Below are 19,455 nucleotides of genomic sequence, written 5' to 3'. Positions count from 1 at the left end.
TATTTTAGAAACATAAATTGCCTTCGTTGTTTAGTATGAAATACTTTACAAATATTTTCTCACTTTTCTTTGAAACCTACATTGATATGTTCTGCAGATCAAAACGGTCGGTTTTTATGTTAGATGGTCAGATTTATTAACTTTTTTCGACAAAAATTTAGCCAAAAGTTTTGTTCTGATTTTTTTTTATTTTTTATTAGCCGTGATAACTTACAATTGTACAACATAAAAGGGTAATGATGAATGAGGCTTTCAGTTATTTAATTTTACCTAATATTCAATTTATATATATAATTACAACCGAGCACATAAACGTGACGATTGCACATTTATATAAAATTACATTCGTGTGCGCGGTTTTATAATTTTTTTTTTTACTAAATATTTTTTAGTAAAAAAATATTTATTACATCCTTACGAGTGATACGTAAGGATGTAATGATATGATTTCACTATTTCTAAATTTATCCAACTTAGCCGACAACCCACTTCTACAATGCAAATACGCGCGTGCGCGCTCACACGCACTCACACACACACACACACACACACACACACACAGTGGAGAAACAGAATAGATTTATTTGTTCCGTTTTACAACGAAGGGAATTTTTGTTTAGCTTTTATTCATAATTAATTCATATAACAATTGAATTGCACAATAAAACTATGCATATTTTACGGATAAATTAAACTCGGAAGTCCGGGTAATTGAGAACCGGATTAGTAAAATAACTAAGTGTTATAGTAATTGTATCGTTTAATTTTTTGTAGCACGGTGATCCGAGCGGTAACGTAATCGTATATTCATTTAGACCAACACGGTGGGTTAATTTTAAAACGGTTGTATTAAAACTTATTTGGTTACTGATCTAGGTTAAAGTTTTCAGTATTTGGACTACACCTTTATCCGCAGGTGCAATTATCAAAAGGCACGTTCTTAACTGCTTTATTTGAACAGAAGTAAAAAATTGTACATGCAAGTAAAAATAATTTTTAAAAAATGAAATAAAGTTAAAAATTAAACATTTATATATTTATAAATTCTGTATCATAGCGATCATTAGAAAATAAATATTCACAGTCATTATAACATCTTGAAAGTAGCAGACACGAATTCATAATTTGGAGAAATATTTAAATAAACTCAAATAAATTTTGTAACATTGGATAAAGGTGTATGATTATTTTATATTTTGGATACCGGATGTAAAATTAGACGATTATCTTTTCTGTTTATATAAGTTATTTCTTTTAACGAATAATATTTTTGAAAAAAAAACTTATTTTACAAATTAATTCTTTTACATATAGATACACGAAATTTCTTAATTTTTCTAAGTCGACAAAATCATTTACGTATTACGTAATTCCATAAAATTATCTTCAATTATATAACTGTTTTATGAAACTAATAATATTTGTACTAACAATTTTTTATATTTTTCTCCATCATAGCATCTAAATTGGTAGTAAAAAATTTAACAATCGAACCGAGACCGTTAACAATTCCTCTTTTATTTAGTTAATTACTTGCCAAGACTATTTTTAACTTTTCATTTATTAACATTTTTGTACGAATAATACTTCTATCTCTAGACTTATGACTATTTTTACTTACATTATAGAATTTATAATTAAAAGTTACGATTAACAAAATTTAATACATATTCAGAAATATTATTCAAATTTTATAAACGATTTAAAACTTTATCTATAATAATGTTCGGTAGAGGCTTCTAATTTGGCTAAATCCAATTCTATCGGGATCATTTACGAATTAATTTCAGCCGCTCCAGGATGAATTCATTTAGGAACAGGACCTGCAAGAGAATTCAAATACCGATTAGTTTCTGTATTCGGAAGATTTTTCTGTTGTATCTGTCTAACCTTTCGAGGTCGTTAAATGTATTTTGATTTTTTTATTATACGTCGTTCATCTATTTCTGCTGTTTTTCACTGAACTTACTTTTCCTTCGTCCTATCTATTTTTCGCTTTACTTCGTATTTGGAGAGTCTTGATATAAACATCAGGTGGGATATCCAGTAAATCTTTATTTATATTTATTTTTCCTTGAATTTTTAATTTTTATTTTTTTCATTAGTTTCCTTTACTTGTTTATGCAATTTTTTCACCTTTTCTTTACGATCGCTAATGTAATCGTTTATTACCTGCCGCTGTATATCAGCTTCTAATAATGAAGTCGGGTTATGTCCGTAAAATTTTCCAACCGTTTTAATTTGGTAACAGAATAAACGCTACTGTTATACGCAATAACTGCATATTTTATTTTATTTTTAAGACTTTCGTTTTTTTACTTCTTGTCGGTTGTTAAAGATTCTAATATGTTCGATTAGCGTAGACTGAAATCTTTCACGTTGACGATGGATGTTGTGTTTGTAAAATATATTTTAATTTTATATATCCGCATTAATTTTTTTAATTATTGAACTCGGTGTCGTTATTAGAAATAATTTGTTCAGGCATTTTATAACGAGTTAATTAATTTAATAATTTATCAGCTGCTTCGGTCGATTGTGATATTTCAATCCGTTATACTTGTGTATACCTAAAATACTATCTAAATTGACAAAATCTTTTGTTTTAAAAAAAAAACGCTGTCGATATGAAGTACTTTCAGTGGTTTAGGTGTTGGAATATAATTCATTTCTAAACTTAAAGGAATTCTTTCACGATTTGTTTTTAAACGAATTTCACTGTACAATTTTAGATATGTATTTTTAAATGCGAGGTATAATATTAGCGGATCTAAAACGATCAAAAATATGTTCCTCTAAACCAGTTGAATAAATAAGATAAACAGATTAATTTTATTCTGAATTCCAAGTAGTATATTCATGTGTTGGAAGGTAGGTAAGCTACCTTACCTACCTTCCAACACATTATGAATACACTATTAATGAAATCTAAAGTAGATTTCATTAGAAAGCTACCTATTGTAATGGATACCATGATTCGACTTCGGGAAAATTTCGATATATCTTCGCGTTTCACATCCTGCAGACTCCAAAGCCACCTTCAGCTCAAAAGCATATATATATATTTAACTTTCTCGTGGACAAGATAAATGCCGTAATTTTCCGCAAATCACTTTCAAATTGTTCCCTAAAAAAAAATGCGACCCAAAATCTCAGACGAGTTTGTTAACGGCCAAAATCGGTCCATGGGGATGGAAATGGGGGGCTTTTTCGAAAAAAACAAAATATTGCTATAACCTTTTTATTAAGTAAAATATCGAATTCGTTTATGTTCCTACGATTCTTTGGATAACAGCCTAAAACATTTGTAAGTTTTTTGATATCACCAACCGTTGGCTCAGGGGGTGGAAAAAATGAGGTTTTGAAGACAAAAAATCATACCTCCCTTAAAATAGGCACAGTATCGCATCGCTTTAAAGTTTTTATTTCATAAAATATAGCCTAATCTAAGTACAATTAATCTAAAATTTGTCGCATCGAGTCCAGTTCATATTATTAATCGATTCATGAAAGGCGGAGTGTGGTTCGATTCTTCAACAGTTGTACAAAACCTTGAAAATTTGAACGCGTTAATTTTATTCGCTGTACGTTAATTTTATTCAATATAATTTAGAAAACATAAGAGTAGTGTCCTGAATAATGACAACCCATTTCTTCTCCTCTTTAATGAAGATATTTTCAACAGTTACAGGCTTTATACTCTTTGTCTAACATGTTATAAATTTTAGATCCTAAATAGACAATTGATTTTCGAAACCGTTTTTTAAATACAGCCGGGATTTGTGAGTTTTCTGCATCCATCCTTTTTTTATTGTACACATTGTCTATTTTATGATTTTTACAACTATTGAAAAATACTCTTGATAATTTTTATATGTATAGATTCTTTACGGGTAAAATATTCAGCTTATCGGAAACCTCAAGAGATGGGTTGAAACTGCTTTTGAAATCAATAATTCTAATTATTATTTTTTGTGCTATTTCCACATTTAAGTGAGATTTATAAGCGTCTGCCCGATGTTCGGTTCCAAATTCAAGACTAGATTTCATAAGTGCATTATATACATACAAATCAACCGTTTGTAATCGCAATAATTATTTTTAACGTTAATTAAACCAGGTTAGCGAGCGAAGTGAGTGTAGGTTATTCCTTTTTTTTAGTACTTATTTTTTTACCAGGATTTCTCTTAATATATTAACCTTAGAGATTGGTATCGGGTGATTTTTTTTCTTCTTAATTTTAATTTCTAGTTATCGTTTCGACCCCCGCCACAGCTTATCGGTGTTTATCGACATATACCGGTGAAGTTCCGAATATATAATAATATTAGTAAATATTTCGATATTTCATCTACGTATTTGATGTGTGTCTACATTCACTGGAGAAATGTCGATCGACATTCTTAAATTTCTATCTTTCACGTTTACATGTATATTACACGCGTGTAGTGCAAAATAACGAAATTTTTGGTGCGGGTAGTTCGTGAATTAGGAGGGATTTAATTCGGGCGAAAGGGATTTCTAACGAAAAATTTGTTTTGTAACTCGTAACTTACGTCTTAAATAAGGTAACAATATTTCAAATTTTATAAAAATCAGAGGCGAGTCCATAACAATTGTAACTACCGTTACGTTTATCGTGCAATTCTAACCCGGTATTAAAATAATCTCGTTATTTAAAGGCCTTTCTGTCAAACAGAAATATAGATCTATGAGAATTATGTTAATACGTTAAAATATGTTTAGTATTACTTAAAGTGAAGCGTAGAAAAATATTATTTTAAACAGCATTAATGAAAGAAGATTGTAACATAAGTTTTGCAAGCATATATAACATTTCGTTTACGTTCCTTTTCTAGCTTCAACGATTTTTATTTTGCTTCGCCCGACCGTATTACCGTACAGATTAAAATTTAAAGTATGGAAACGGATTCGTATTATGAAACCGTGGAATACTAGGAGGTAGAAACAAATACGGATCTACGTAGTTAGAAAATGTCTACTTTATGATGCGTTTGAAATCTTTCGTCAGCCATCTTCAATCCGCCATATTGAATAAATTTTTTTTTTAATTAGGAAACTATACACGATTGCAATGCAATGTTTTACGGAAAAAACAATGGCGAAAACGATTTCTCATCAACGCCTTCGTTTTTTATTTATGAGCAATGAAAGTTGAATTCGCGATAGAAGTAAAACGAGTTAAAACCCCCGTAGTAACTTTTTTGTTACGTATACCGTTCAGAATTACATTTGATGACAAACTTTAAACAGTTGGAATTATGGCCCAAACCCTAGTAAAAACAGCCTTCTCAAAAGTTATAATAAAAAATAACCTAATTTGCAATACTACTACAAATTAAACGGTTAGGACAACCGAGGTATTATTTACTTTAATTATCGCAATACTTAATTTTAAAATTTTGTTAAATGTTTTCAGTTCTAAATTACTTAATACAACAAAATTTGAAAAAATTTAAACGGTTTTGAAATTTAAAAATTTGTTACAGATTTATAAAGTAAATCGGTTATTATTTTACAACAATGCGAATTCATTTGGCTTCTTATTTTGGCTTCTCATTTTGGCTTCTCATTTTGGCTTCTTACTTCAACATACAAATACAGCTTATATATATACTAGTATCCCCATACCGCTTCGCCGCCACTATCTTGCGTTTCCCGACGCGGTCAATTTTTCTAATTTTATGTTTTTTAATCAAGTTATCCGAAGGCATGTACTATTATTGTATACATTATGAATGTAAAATACAATAAAATTGTTCATGAAGCGCGTTTACCTCGTTTTATTGTTGAAACGATTTTTTCGTCATAGCAAATTTGATTGATTATCGCTCGACAACGAAGGAATTAACAGAAAAACGGGTTTCACCATTGTTTTTCCTGTAAAATTTTAAATCGAAATCGTGGGTCCATTTCTTTCAGTTTCCAGATACTTCTCACATATGCAGCAAAAAACTGTTCCCGAACTTAAATATCACCCGGTTTGTATAAAAGAACATGTCCTGAATGATCGACTGATTCGTCAACGTCCAGCAAAAATGAGTATATGTTCTTCTTGCGGTGTTCCATTTCAATAAAATGGATTTTTTAAACATTCCGAATATAAAGAGTTAAAACGGAGTAACAATGAAACTTATATATATATATATATTTTTTTTTTTTTTTTAATTTGTCGGTAACAAATGAAGATATCAACTTTGCTTTTGATGAATGTAATTTTCATTTAAATATTTAAAAACAAGTTTCTACATTTTTTGTTGAAAATCAGCATTGAAAGTACTAAGAAAATTAAAAAAAATATATTTGAACATTCCTTGCAAATTTTCCCCATTTCCGACAATGTTAAACGAGATACGTATTCATAGATTGGGGCTTCCAAATACTCCTTCAGATATATATCGAAAAAACAGTTTTCGGTATTTTTTAATAGGTGTGACGACTTACAGCACAAATGAAAATTTTCTAAAATATTGGTTTTATAAAGATTATTAGAGTACTCGAAAATATTAATAAAATTAGTATTCTGTTCCAAAATATGTGTGGGAAAATTAGATCGTTCTTTGTGTCCTTTATACAGTTGATGTGTTCTTTAATCCTAATCGAAAAGGATAACTCGAAAACGATTCCCCTGCAAGATGTTGAAATTTTGGATTTAAGATTTTTGCAATATCTAGTTTTGTGCACCCCTCCTTGAAGGCTTTTCAACGATATATCATAAGTAGGGTACACTTGTTTTCATCGGTTCCAAAGTTATAGCCAAATATTTTTTTTTTTTATTTAAATTTATTGATATATTACTAATTATTAACCTCTGATTCTAAAAAAAATTACATTAAATAATAATTCCATAATAACAATAAAAAAAATAATAAAAAAAATATCATAATCTGTTAATGAAATATAATTTTATGTACTTTTCATTAAAAAAAAAATGTGTATATGTAATTAAATAGGCGTACAAGGAAGTTATCTGGTGTCCACATCAGATTTTTTATACGATAAAATATTTACAAAAATGCCTCATCTTTTCAAAATTTAAAAAATTTCCTTTTTAAATCGGTTTATTATTATTTTGAATTAAAATTTCATCGTTAAACGTGAACGCACGATATTTTTGATAGCGATTAAAATGCTCTAACTCGATTCCCCGGTATAAATTTAAATAATATTTTAATTAAACGGTTCGTTTCTTTTGCGTATGTAATGGTTTTTCATAAAACGGGAAAAACCTTTTTCGACATAAAACACGTCTTAAAAACTATTAAATGAATTTATTTAAATATGTAATTTTTCTTATCTTAGTTAACGTAGACGCTACCGTTAAAATATAAATTTTTTATTATTGTTTGAAGATAAAGTTTTTTTAAATTTCATGGAATTTTTTTGTGTTGCCATAGCAACAGCTATTATATTGTCTTCCACCTACGGTTATTTAAAGTAATTTGTACGGTTGAACTGCTCAGTATTTCGTATAGTTTATTGTTTAATTACTATTTGGAATTATTTTGTATTAAGTTTGTTACTTCTTATTTTTTTCTTAGTATGATCCGTAATGTTTTATAAAATTTTGATTGTGTATTAAATTATTACGTATATATATATATATATATATATATATATATATATATATATGTATACTGTATATTTACTTCTTTTTTTTTGTGAGGTACTGGGGCATTATGGATTTTAGATTTGGCAAATGTGATTTTTTCTTATATTTATGCTTTTTTATATACCATTCGTTTAATTGTTATTCTGCATAATAATGACGTTTATTTGTTTCTGCTAAAATTTGTAATAACGGAAATATTATATTTCATATTTTACTTTCTGTTTCATGCGGAAGACTGTTAAAATAATTGGACCGATATCGTTTTAAATTACATATTTTACATTCGTATGTAAAACTATAGATTTTGTGGTTTTAACCAGAAATATTTTGTCATAATCAAGAATAATAGTTTTCTAGAAGCCTCCTCTTTGTGGATGGATCTATAAACTTTTTTATGGACTATCGATGTTACAATTTTTCATTTCTGTAGTTAACAGGTGAGAACTTAGAGAAAATTTGCGACTTCTCTTTTCATCTCTTTTTCTACCCGACTGTGCGCTCCATGAAAATCTTTTAACATAATAAAGTTCCGAAGATCGTAAAAATTATTCGTACTGTTGTAAAAAGTTTTTTTATATGTATGTTTGTTCGGTTATAGTATAATTTTCTTAATCAGAATTGTTGAGGAATTAATCGCATTAATTTTTTAATTATTTACTTTAAAAAAAAAATTAATATCCTTCATTTATTACGGCGAGTTAATTAGACTCCTTGAATTAAATGTTTAATTTCAACACTAAGAAAACTACGCGCTTTCTATTCGTGTTAAAATAATTTTATTTGCGATTAAGTATAGGAGATTCTTTGAAGTTTGAATTATTTTTGCCCCGAAGTAAATCTACTGTGTTTTGAAGGGTTGGGTGCGCGTGTGTATATGTATATATTATTTTTACTTAATTTTTTTTGTTAACTACTGGGGGGATTAACGATTCTAACTTTCGTAAGTGGGTTTTTTCTCTTTTATATATAATTTTTTCAATACCATTCGTTTAAATATCTCAAAAAAATAAATAAATAGATTCTCAGTTCGACTTCGACTGTCTTCCCTGGTAGAAAAGTATTTTTTGGGGAAAGTTAAAAGAAAAATTGTTTGAAAGTAATAATAAATATTTCCTCATTTTATGACAATCTTTTTTACAGTTTACTACAAGTTAATCGACTACGTGTAGAAATATTCTTTTTATTTTAAACGGAACGCTCGCTTCACTTTTACATTTGTTGAGAATGGCCTACGGATCATTTTATTTGAAGTACTGCTCATATTACACATAAAAATGATAAAGCTTTTAAAAAATTGATTAACACTTAAAAAACTAATAAAAAAATCTCCGCCAAATAAACAATTTGCAAAAGTTTCTGAATCAGCCGAACTTAAGAGGACTTATAATAACTTAGTCTATTATATAAACGATTAACGAGTGATACATAAGGATGTAATGTGTGCGCGCTCTCACACACACACAGTGAGAGAGAGATTTATTTTTTATTAATACTATCAAAAAGTAATGTGTGAAGTTTATTCTATATCCACCACCGACAATTGTTTAGCCAGGTTTCATACATTAAAAAAAAATTAACAGGTCTTGAATTTAATTCTTGTCTTACAACGATCTTTTCAATAATTCCAATCGAAATAATGGCCACAAAGGATTTAAAAAAATAAATGCATCGGTGATGAAAACGTTTGCAATGTTAATTTTATATTTTTGGTTCGTTATAATTTTATAAAATACAGTAATATATTACGGGATGCATTTAAGTTGTAACTGTGTAACCTTGAACGGTTGTATGTAGTCGAAGTTTGGAAGGGGGGTCCCCCTTCTTCACTTCACCGTAATACAACGTACTAGGTTGCTAGGAAACCGATCGGTTTCCTAGCAACCAGAGTTGCCAGACTTACAAATACACATTGCCTGATAGACAGCGGTCAAAGACCTTGTTATTATGTCTTCCGCGCTACTAAAACAAATATTCAATTAACGCGTCAAAATGCATCTATTAACAAACTTGTTTCGACAGCATATCAACGTTCAATTATTTTTATTTTTTTTTTAGCATGTTAAAAATACAAAAACTGACTGGGATTCGACACCTTTATTTTAAAACGGATTATTTTTATAAACACAAGGGTCAACATTGTATTAATCTTTCATATTATACGTATTTTAAAGTTTATGTAATTTAACATTACATATTGTGTAGGGGGCTGATGATGATCGTAAAATAATAATAATAATAATGAAAATTATTTTATATTGAAACGGTTTTTTATACTTTTATTTGTTCGGTCAAGACTTTTGTATATACATAAAATTATTGATGAACAAGTATAGAACTGTAAGATATATATATAACTGTTTTACTGTAAGGTATATATATATATATATATATATATATATATATATAGTGTCTAAAACTCTTTTTTATAATTACACTGCCGCTTGTGCTAAAAAAAATCAGTTAAAACTCTGACAGTAGTTAAAACAAAGACGCAAACGCTATTGTATGTAACCAATTCAAGGACAAGTATATAAAAAAACTACGTAACAGAAAGGCTTGTACATGCCACTGTTCGTGTCGGCAAGACAGAGGATGTAAAAAACTGGCCATCGTTAAAGAAAATCATTTATTTTAAGATTAATATTTGCTTTGTTTTTGTTTGAAAAAGCGTTTGTTTAAATCAAAGTTTATGTATTTAAAATAAAGTAACAAAATAATCTGAATTATGTTGCTAAATTTTTTTTAACTAAAATTTTTAATTTATCGACTTTAAATATTTTTTATTTATAAATATTTATATGAACAGTAAAGGAAAACCACAACTGATATTTTTTTATTACGATTAAATTTATAAAATGTTTTTGTGTTTTGGTCAAAATGGATTTTACAGCTGTTAAAATGAATATAACGATTTTAAAAACCGTTTTTGTTTATAAATCGGGTAAATTTAACGTTTAAATGCAATTTTCATTTATATTTTCTCTTAAATTCACAGTTCAATAAGAACGAATCCAGTGTGTAATGCACTATTTTCAAAACTAAGTGACTTATTATGTTAATAGAAAATAATTTAAAGAAAAAAGTTAATTAACTTTATTTTAAATAAAGTTAGATTTAGCAATAAAAATGCATCTTGCATTCCTATTTTAATAAAAAATATTCAATTATAGATTAGGAAAAAATATAACATCGTATACGAATTAATTAACAAACACTGATTTCAACTAATTTCGTAGCGATGAAAAATTTGAATTACAATTTTTTTTTTGTCTTCAGTCATTTGACTGGTTTGATGCAGCTCTCCAAGATTCCCTATCTAGTGCTAGTCGTTTCATTTCAGTATACCCTCTACATCCCTAAAAATTTGTTTTACGTATTCCAAACGTGGCCTGCCTACACAATTTTTTACTTCTACCTGTCCTTCCAATATTAAAGCGACTATTCCAGGATGCCTTAGTATGTGGCCTATAAGTCTGTCTCTTCTTTTAACTATGTTTTTCCAAATGCTTCTTTCTTCATCTATTTGCCGCAATACCTCTTCGTTTGTCGCTTTATCCACCCGTCTGATTTTTAACATTCTCCTATAGCACCGCATTTCAAAAGCTTCTAATCTTTTCTTCTCAGATACTCCGATCGTCCAAGTTTCACTTCCATATAAAGCGACATTCCAAACATATACTTGCAAAAATCTTTTCCTGACATTTAAATTAATTTTTGATGTAAACAAATTATAATTCTCACTGAAGGCTCGTTTCGCTTGTGCTATTCGGCATTTTATATCGCTCCTGGTTCGTCCATCTTTAGTAATTCTACTTCGCAAATAACAAAATGCTTCTACCTCCATAATATTTTCTCCTCCTATTTTCACATTCAGCGGTCCATCTTTGTTATTTCTACTACATTTCATTACTTTTGTTTTGTTCTTGTTTATTTTCACGCGATAGTTATTGCGTAGGACTTCATCTATGCCGTTCATTGTTTCTTCTAAATCCTTTTTGCTCTCGGCTAGAATTACTATATCATCAGCAAATCGTGGCGTCTTTATCTTTTCACCTTGTACTGTTACTCCGAATCTAAATTGTTCTTTAACATCATTAACTGCTAGTTCCATGTGAAGATTAAAAAGTAACGGAGATAGGGAACATCCTTGTCGGACTCCCTCTCTTATTACGGCTTCTTTCTTATGTTCTTCAATTATTACTGTTGCTGTTTGGTTCCTGTACATGTTAGCAATTGTTCTTCTATCTCTGTATTTGAACCCTAATTTTTTTAAAATGCTGAACATTTTATTCCAGTCTACGTTATCGAATGCCTTTTCTAGGTCTATAAACGCCAAGTATGTTGGTTTGTTTTTCTTTAATCTTCCTTCTACTATTAATCTGAGGCCTAAAATTGCTTCCCTTGTCCCTATACTTTTCCTGAAACCAAATTGGTCTTCTCCTAACACTTCTTCCACTCTCCTCTCAATTCTTCTGTATAAAATGACACATCCAGGCACTACATGTAACAGATTCAAATTTTGGAAATTATTTTATAGAAACAAGATATACAGATAATATGTTAATCATAACATGCACCTTTACACTGACTTGGTTTTTCATAATATTTCAAATCCTACTGTTTTTGATTGTTTATATACGAAGTTTGTAAATAAAGTAATGAGACTGGTTCAGAAAAAGTTTTTATTTACAATCCAATTATACATTGACTCGTGTTATCTTCGAAATAGTTCCCTTGGGAAGTCACGCAACGCTCAAATGGTTTTTCCACTCTTAGAAGCAATGTTGGACCAATGTCAGAATATCCTTCAAATAGTTGGTTATATTTTTTTAAATTTTTTCTACTGTTCCAAAATGATGTCCCTTTGAGGTGTTTTTTAAAGTCAAGAACAGGAAAATGTTGCAGGGACTAAAGTGGGGTGAAAAGGTGGTTGAGGAACTACAGGAATATTTTTCTTTGTCAAAAACTCGTTAATTGAGAGTGCAGTATGACAAGGTGCATTGTCATGATGCAGCATTCAATTGTCTTTGATAGCTGGTGTCAGGTGGGCAACTCTTTTCCGCAGTCTTTTAAGAATTTGTCAGTAAACATATTGATTTACAGTCTATCCTGTAGGCAAAAACTCCTTATGAACAATGCCATTATAATCAAAGAAACAAACTAGCAAGGTTTTGATTTTTGATTTGTTCATATTTTTGCTTTTTTGGAACATGGTGAGTTGAAGTGTGCCACTCCTTGCTGTGGCATTTTGTTTCTGGGTTATACTCAAATATCCAAGATTCATCACCAGTAATAACATTTTTTTAGAAAATCAGGATCAGTTTCAATTCGCCCTGGAAGGTCGCAGCACACTTGTTTTTCGGTTCAACAGTGAGATTTTTTGGGACTAATTTTACACAAACATTTCATGTCCAATTCATTTGTCAAAATTTGATGGACTGGTACGGTTCAAATTCAATTGTTGTGCAATCATTCTGACAATTAATCGCTGGTTGTACTGTATCAAGTCTCTTGATTCACTCAACATTGTCGTCACTTTTTGACGTTAACGGTCTTCCAGAGCGTTGATCATCTGCAACTGATTCGTGGCCATCTGAAAATGCTTTAAACCACCTGGGCTTGTGACAGAGAGTAATCTTTATACGCCTTTTTCGTTTTTGAAAAAGTTTCAGTATCATTCTCACCAAGTTTAACACAAAACTTGATAGCATAACGTTGCTCATAATTAGTATCACTCATTTTTGTAACACACAACAAAAACTCGTTTCACGAAAAGTTTGTTTACGTCTCAGGTGGCAACAATAGACTAAAAATATTATCTAATATAAATCAGCTATTCATATATGTGTCCTAGTAACTTTACAGTGTTGCCACTTTGGTTGCCTGATTACTTTATTTATAGACTTCATAGTCATTCAAGTGAAGCTGTGCCTTGTCAGAGAAAAATAAGTCCATAACTTGAATTCACTCAATTGGTTGAATTCGATGATCATAAATTTAACTGTATTATACTCGATGAATATTTGATTTTTTGCAAATTAATTTTAGTTGAAAAGTGTCATTAATCTTTTCTTTTTTTTGATGAGGCAGGTAATTGGTAATTCATTTGAGTGACCAAGTCTGCTGTATTCAACATTTTCCTTGATTTTTCTCTTTCTTGTCTTTAACAAAACCACCAAATTGTCACAATTGTCTAAATTTAGTCACTGACCTCAATACTGATGTATTTTTAGGAATTGGTCTGTCTCAGTACTACTTACAGCAAAAAAGATTCTTGCACTCCAGTCATTGATCGTGTATTCAAGTATGGTTGTAATAAAAACACATTCCTTCCGTGAAAACACCATCTTCTCACTAAAAGTATTCTGATCGCTTTAAGGCTACCAGAAGTAGTCTTCTCCCGTGGGTGTGATACTCAGATGTCAGATGAGTTCATTCCAGTAAAATGAAGGGGAAGTCAATTCAAATTTTGTAGAAGGCCAGTTAATGAGTTGCCTTTTATATAGGACACCCTGTACTTAAATAGCTTTTATGTTTTATATTATTGAGGTTGTAGAATCTTGAAATAAAACTTCCATAAAAACAGGTAAAAAATGCACAGTATACTACTTTAATGCATAATTTGTTATAATTCCTGTAGATTTGTTTTTAAATAGGTTGAAACTCATAAAAATAATACATAAAAGAACAGTATAACATGATATAAAACTATTTCTTTTTTAAATTGTTTGTAAGTTATAACTTCCAAAGATGAGCTTATTTTGTAAAATAGATATCATATTAGAGTCTAAAATGATTATTGATATCTGTAGCATATAAAATACTATTTTATTTTAATTTTAGACATTACTAATAAACATTTAGTTGGGTTTATTAGAATAAAATATGGATTATGATTGATTCAAATAATTGGTGATTAATAAAACAGTTTAGAAATTTTATGCCATTTTCTCATGTCCTCCCAAATAATTTTTTTAACGCTTTTGATAATTATTAATTCTTAGAAGTGAGTTACAGCTAGTTTATTGTTACTAAATTTATCTGTATACCAAGGGAAATAATTAATAGTTTATGATGTTTTCATTTTGTAGCTTGACTTTAAAAACATTTAATTTTTTATTGTGATTCAAATAGAAGTTTTATTTTTTAAAAATCAGTATTATGTACAAAAGTTGTTTAAAGTAATTTTTTTTTTTTTTTGTGTAATAGGGTTTACATAAGAATTGGCGTGATCTACAAAAGGAATTTCAGTTATTACCTATGGTAACTGACACAATACCAAAAATTAAACGTAAAACTCAGCTGGAAAAAGAATTGAAAGAACTTGAAAAAGATATTGAAATAGTCGAAAGAAATCAGTTAATATATGTAAATGAAAATAGAAAACTGAATCAATATTGTAATGATTATAATTGGGATGGTGATGTACAGAAGGAAATGAATAAAAAATTTGTGCAGTGTTCTTGTAGGAAACAATCTGTGTGGTTTGCATCTTTATTATTGAATAATTATAAAAATTTGTTTAACAATGATTAATTAATGTCGTGTGTATTTTGATGTACAACTTTTAATGCCACTCTGCAATAACTAGATGGCAGTGTTAGCATTGTGTTCTTCTAAGCACTCTGTCTTTTTTTAATTGTACTGATTGTATTTTTAATTATTTATAATAAATGTGAAATTCTATTTTAATTAATTTTCACTTTTTTTTTATAAAAATTGTATGCTACAATTTTGTTTATTGTTTTGAAAACTTTTTATCTACATTTTACTTTATCCCAAATTAGTGCAAAAAAAAAAGTAATTTTATTTTCAAAAATAAGATTGAATCAGTGTGATTTCACTATAGTTTGTCATACATAAAAAGAAACTGCCTTTACAATAAGAGGAACTTATCGCCGTTTCATTATGGTCTTGCTCTACGTGCATTATTAATAGAAAGGATATTTGTTCCTGGTTCGTGTAAAGGATTAAGTAATTGTTGTTATCTACTAATAAGTAGTCATTGAAAAAATATTAACACATTAAGGAACAGAAGAAAACTGTTCTTATGATAGAAAAAAGTTAAAAACATATAAACAAATACATATGTAGAAAATCGCTCATGAGTTTGGAGTAGGACAGAGCATTGTTTGTGATTAAAAAAGAAGAGAACTGAAAAAGTGGTATTCTATAAATTGTTTGTATTCTGAAATACAAATACAAAAAAGGGGTTTTATAAAAAGTTAGTGAAGCATTATTTATGTGGCTGGTACAGAAAAGGACCTCTCTCTTTTTCTGTTTAGCATCTGGAATCATCATAAGGTATTACTTCAGAGGATGATGTGTATGAATGTAAATGAAATGGTGTAGTCATATACAAATTAGTCACCGGGTTGGTCTAGTGGTGAACGCGTCTTCCCAAATCAGCTGATTTGGAAGTCGAGAGTTCCAGCGTTCAAGTCCTAGTAAAGCCAGTTATTTTTACACGGATTTGAATACTAGTTCGTGGATACCGGTGTTCTTTGGTGGTTGGGTTTCAATTAACCACACATCTCAGAAATGGTCGAACTGAGAATGTACAAGACTACACTTCATTCACACTCATACACATCATCCTGATTCATACTCTGAAGTATTATCTAAACGGTAGTTACCAGAGGCTAAACAAGAAAAAGAAAGTCATATACAAATTTCAAGGTCAACCATTCCTGAGATGAGTGGTTAAATGAAACCCAACCACCAAAGAACACCGGTATCCACTATATAGTACTCAAATCTATATAAAAGTAACTGGCTTTACTAAGATTTGAACCTTACAAATCTCAAATTTAAAATCGGGTGATTTGCGATGATGAGTTCACCACTAGGCCAACCCAGTAGGTTGCAGAAAAGAGCCTGATTTGTATTAATTACTTTAAGAAAAAACATTCTATTTTTATGAAGAACTCTCTATTTTATGATAATGGTGAGAATAATTAAGTAAATTAGCATTAACTATTTAATTCTATAGTTGCCTGTAGTATGCCTGCACACAGTTTTTTCAGTTGTAAGAGATATTACATTACATAATTTTATTTTATTTCTGTGTAGTATATAATAAAATTGTTTTTCATAAACTTGCGATGAATGTAAAAATATACAGCAGTTACTTCAATAAAACCTATGTTATCCAAATTATTGTCACTCAATTAATTTGGATAACTACTATAATGGTAAAAGTATTGGTAATAACCAAATTTCCATGAATCTATGCATTTTCAGGATCATTAATAAAAAAATTGTGCTCAAAAATGTTTTGATTGATTTCTGCTTCCTTTTTTTTGTAATTGATCAACTTAGAATGTACTGTCAAGATGACAGTCCATTTATACAAAATACAATTATAAATGTACTTTTAAAAAAATTACTAAAATTGTGTTTGGGTATAAGGCAGTACGTGTTAGAAAGAGAGATACAATATTTTGTAACGTCAGAAATAAGGTTTTGGTAGAGTTAGAACCAAGGAACTTTGTATGTTTTCAAATGTACATTTGAATAATTTAAATTAAGTAAATTATTTCTTTAAACAGATCTTCATGTCTAAATTTAATTGTTTGTTAATTGTTTTTACATTGCTTTTTTTATTATTTTTGGTAAATAATTTTTTTTTATTTTACTGTTAATAATTAAAGTGTATGGATCTTGGAAAAACATTTCAAGTTTTAAGTTTACTACAAGCAATATTAACAAATGAAAATATTAATATCAAAACAGTACTCATAGTGTGTCCTCTATCAGTAGTACATAATTGGTATGGTGAATTTGAAAAATAGTTAAAAGGCATTGGATCTGGTGAAGACCTTGAAGTTTATCGTTTAGCCAAGTATGCGATTTCATTATTTAAAAATTGTTTTTTTTTTTTTTAATTTATTGTTTGATATGTATAAGTGTAGTATACAGTTTTATGTACTGTTAGAAAATAATTTGGCTGGCTAGAAGGTATAGTGAAGCATGCTAGGTTATAAATCAGCAAAGGTATTGTTTTGTATATTATCTTTATATCATTATGTCAAATAATATTGAAAATTAAGGAAAAAAAAGAGGAGATGCTCTAATATAAATAGTCTATAAAAAACACAAATTATTAGAATATTTATTTCATTTATAAATTGTCTTTTAATTTAGAATCCCAATAAATGTTTTTTTTTTTTTGGAAATCAATTTATTTCTGATTCAATTTTATTAATGCATGTTTTAACCCATACAATGCCAATCTAAATATTGGAACCTACACTAATGTCTACTTGTTATTTATACTGAACATATTAAATTTAGATAAACAATGACAGTTGAAATGTAATGTACATTGGAACATAACAGAGAATAAAATTTTGCACAAAGCAACAGGTGCTGCCAACTTTTCCTCTACTACTAACATTCCAAAACTTGTTCATCCATGTCCCCTCTTTTTCTATCAGTTGCCATTGTTATGGAGTCGAGTATGCATGCCTGCTATGTCAGTTCTCTAAAACAAAGTTCAGTGATTGAATATTTAACAATAGAAAAGTATATACTAGTGATGTTCATCATCGTCTGAAAGCTGTTTATGGTGATAAAACTGTTGATCGAAGTACTATGAGTAGACGGGCAATAAAATTTTGTCCATTAGAAGCGAGTAAACAGAAACAGTGGGCGGTCGGTTTCTTTGATTGATAAGAAGCATTAAAAATCGATTCAAAATGACCATTCCATCACACAATGACTCATCATCATCCAGATAGGCATAACAAAAGAAGGAGTTGGATACATTATTTCATAATTGGTTACCGTAAAATCTGTTCATGGTGGGTACCATGCAAATTTAGAAAAAGAACAATGAAATGACTATTGTGACTTAACCTGTAACAACTCCATCTGGGATATAATCAAAGAAAAAACCTCTCATTTGTGGCTATGTTGAAGAGCTGAAAACTGCTGTTAAACTGTTTATATGACTTTGATCATTCAAAATCTTAAACATTGAATAGATTGTCTTAACATATTTGGCGACTGACAAAGCTGTGTGCAAACAATGAAGGAGCACATTCAGATGGAATGAATGTAAGTTTTATGTGTAAAAATATTTAATGAAAATTTGTGTTTATTTCTTTATTTGGAAACGGGCTTGTTGCTATAGTGTAATATGAAAAATTACTTCCTGAGTGACAACAAATCAAATGTAACAGTTTAATCTTAATTTCTAATATATAACACAGAAAATTGTTTGGTATTTTTTTATTATTACTTTATTGTCTGTTATTTACAAATAATTTTAAGATGTGGGAAGTTTTATAGTATGTGTAAGAAAATATAATCATGAAATAAGCTTTTTATTTCCCTGGGTTTATTAACAATTTTGTGTTTGTACAAGATATAGTTTCTCTATAAAAAAAATCTAGCAAGACAAACATTAGTTTTTGATTAAAACTTAGTAGAACATTTTTTTTTAAAGTTACACTAAGTAATGACAATTTTTTGAAATTTTAAATACAGATGACAAAAAAAACAGGAACTTTTGAAAAATTTTTAAAATATATTTATTGGCAGAAACCTAACCATTATAATAAAAAGTATAATATTTATAAAAATATCAACTTATCAAGATAACATAATATCAGTTTTTGAAAATTACATCAGGTAGATTTTCAAAAACTGATATTAGGTATCTTGATAAATTTTTACATACTTTTTTTATACTAATTTTTACATAGCAAAATCTTTCTGCTCGGTGTCTCTCACTTCATCATATAATAATGATTTTCAAAGGTACAAGATAGATAGAAGTATTATCGTTAAACATTGGTTATTCAGTTGGTGAATTA

At 28.9% G+C, this 19,455-nt stretch overlaps 1 protein-coding gene across 1 annotated transcript in view; it reads left to right on the top strand.

The window, feature by feature from the left end:
* LOC142322625 (dynein axonemal heavy chain 10-like) overlaps positions 1-15,329 on the top strand; it is a 70,646-nt gene extending 55,317 nt beyond the window's left edge. The window contains exon 14 of the mRNA XM_075361703.1: positions 14,843-15,329. Within this exon, the coding sequence (XP_075217818.1) occupies positions 14,843-15,169 (327 nt within the window). The 3' untranslated portion in view covers positions 15,170-15,329. The remainder of the gene's footprint in view (positions 1-14,842) is intronic.
* Positions 15,330-19,455: the final 4,126 nt, after the last annotated feature.

This window comes from Lycorma delicatula, chromosome 4, assembly GCF_047948215.1.
Source record: "Lycorma delicatula isolate Av1 chromosome 4, ASM4794821v1, whole genome shotgun sequence".
Taxonomy (NCBI): Eukaryota; Metazoa; Arthropoda; class Insecta; order Hemiptera; family Fulgoridae; genus Lycorma; species Lycorma delicatula.
Note: the sequence above shows the minus strand (reverse complement) of the source record. Positions and strands in the feature narration are given on the sequence as shown.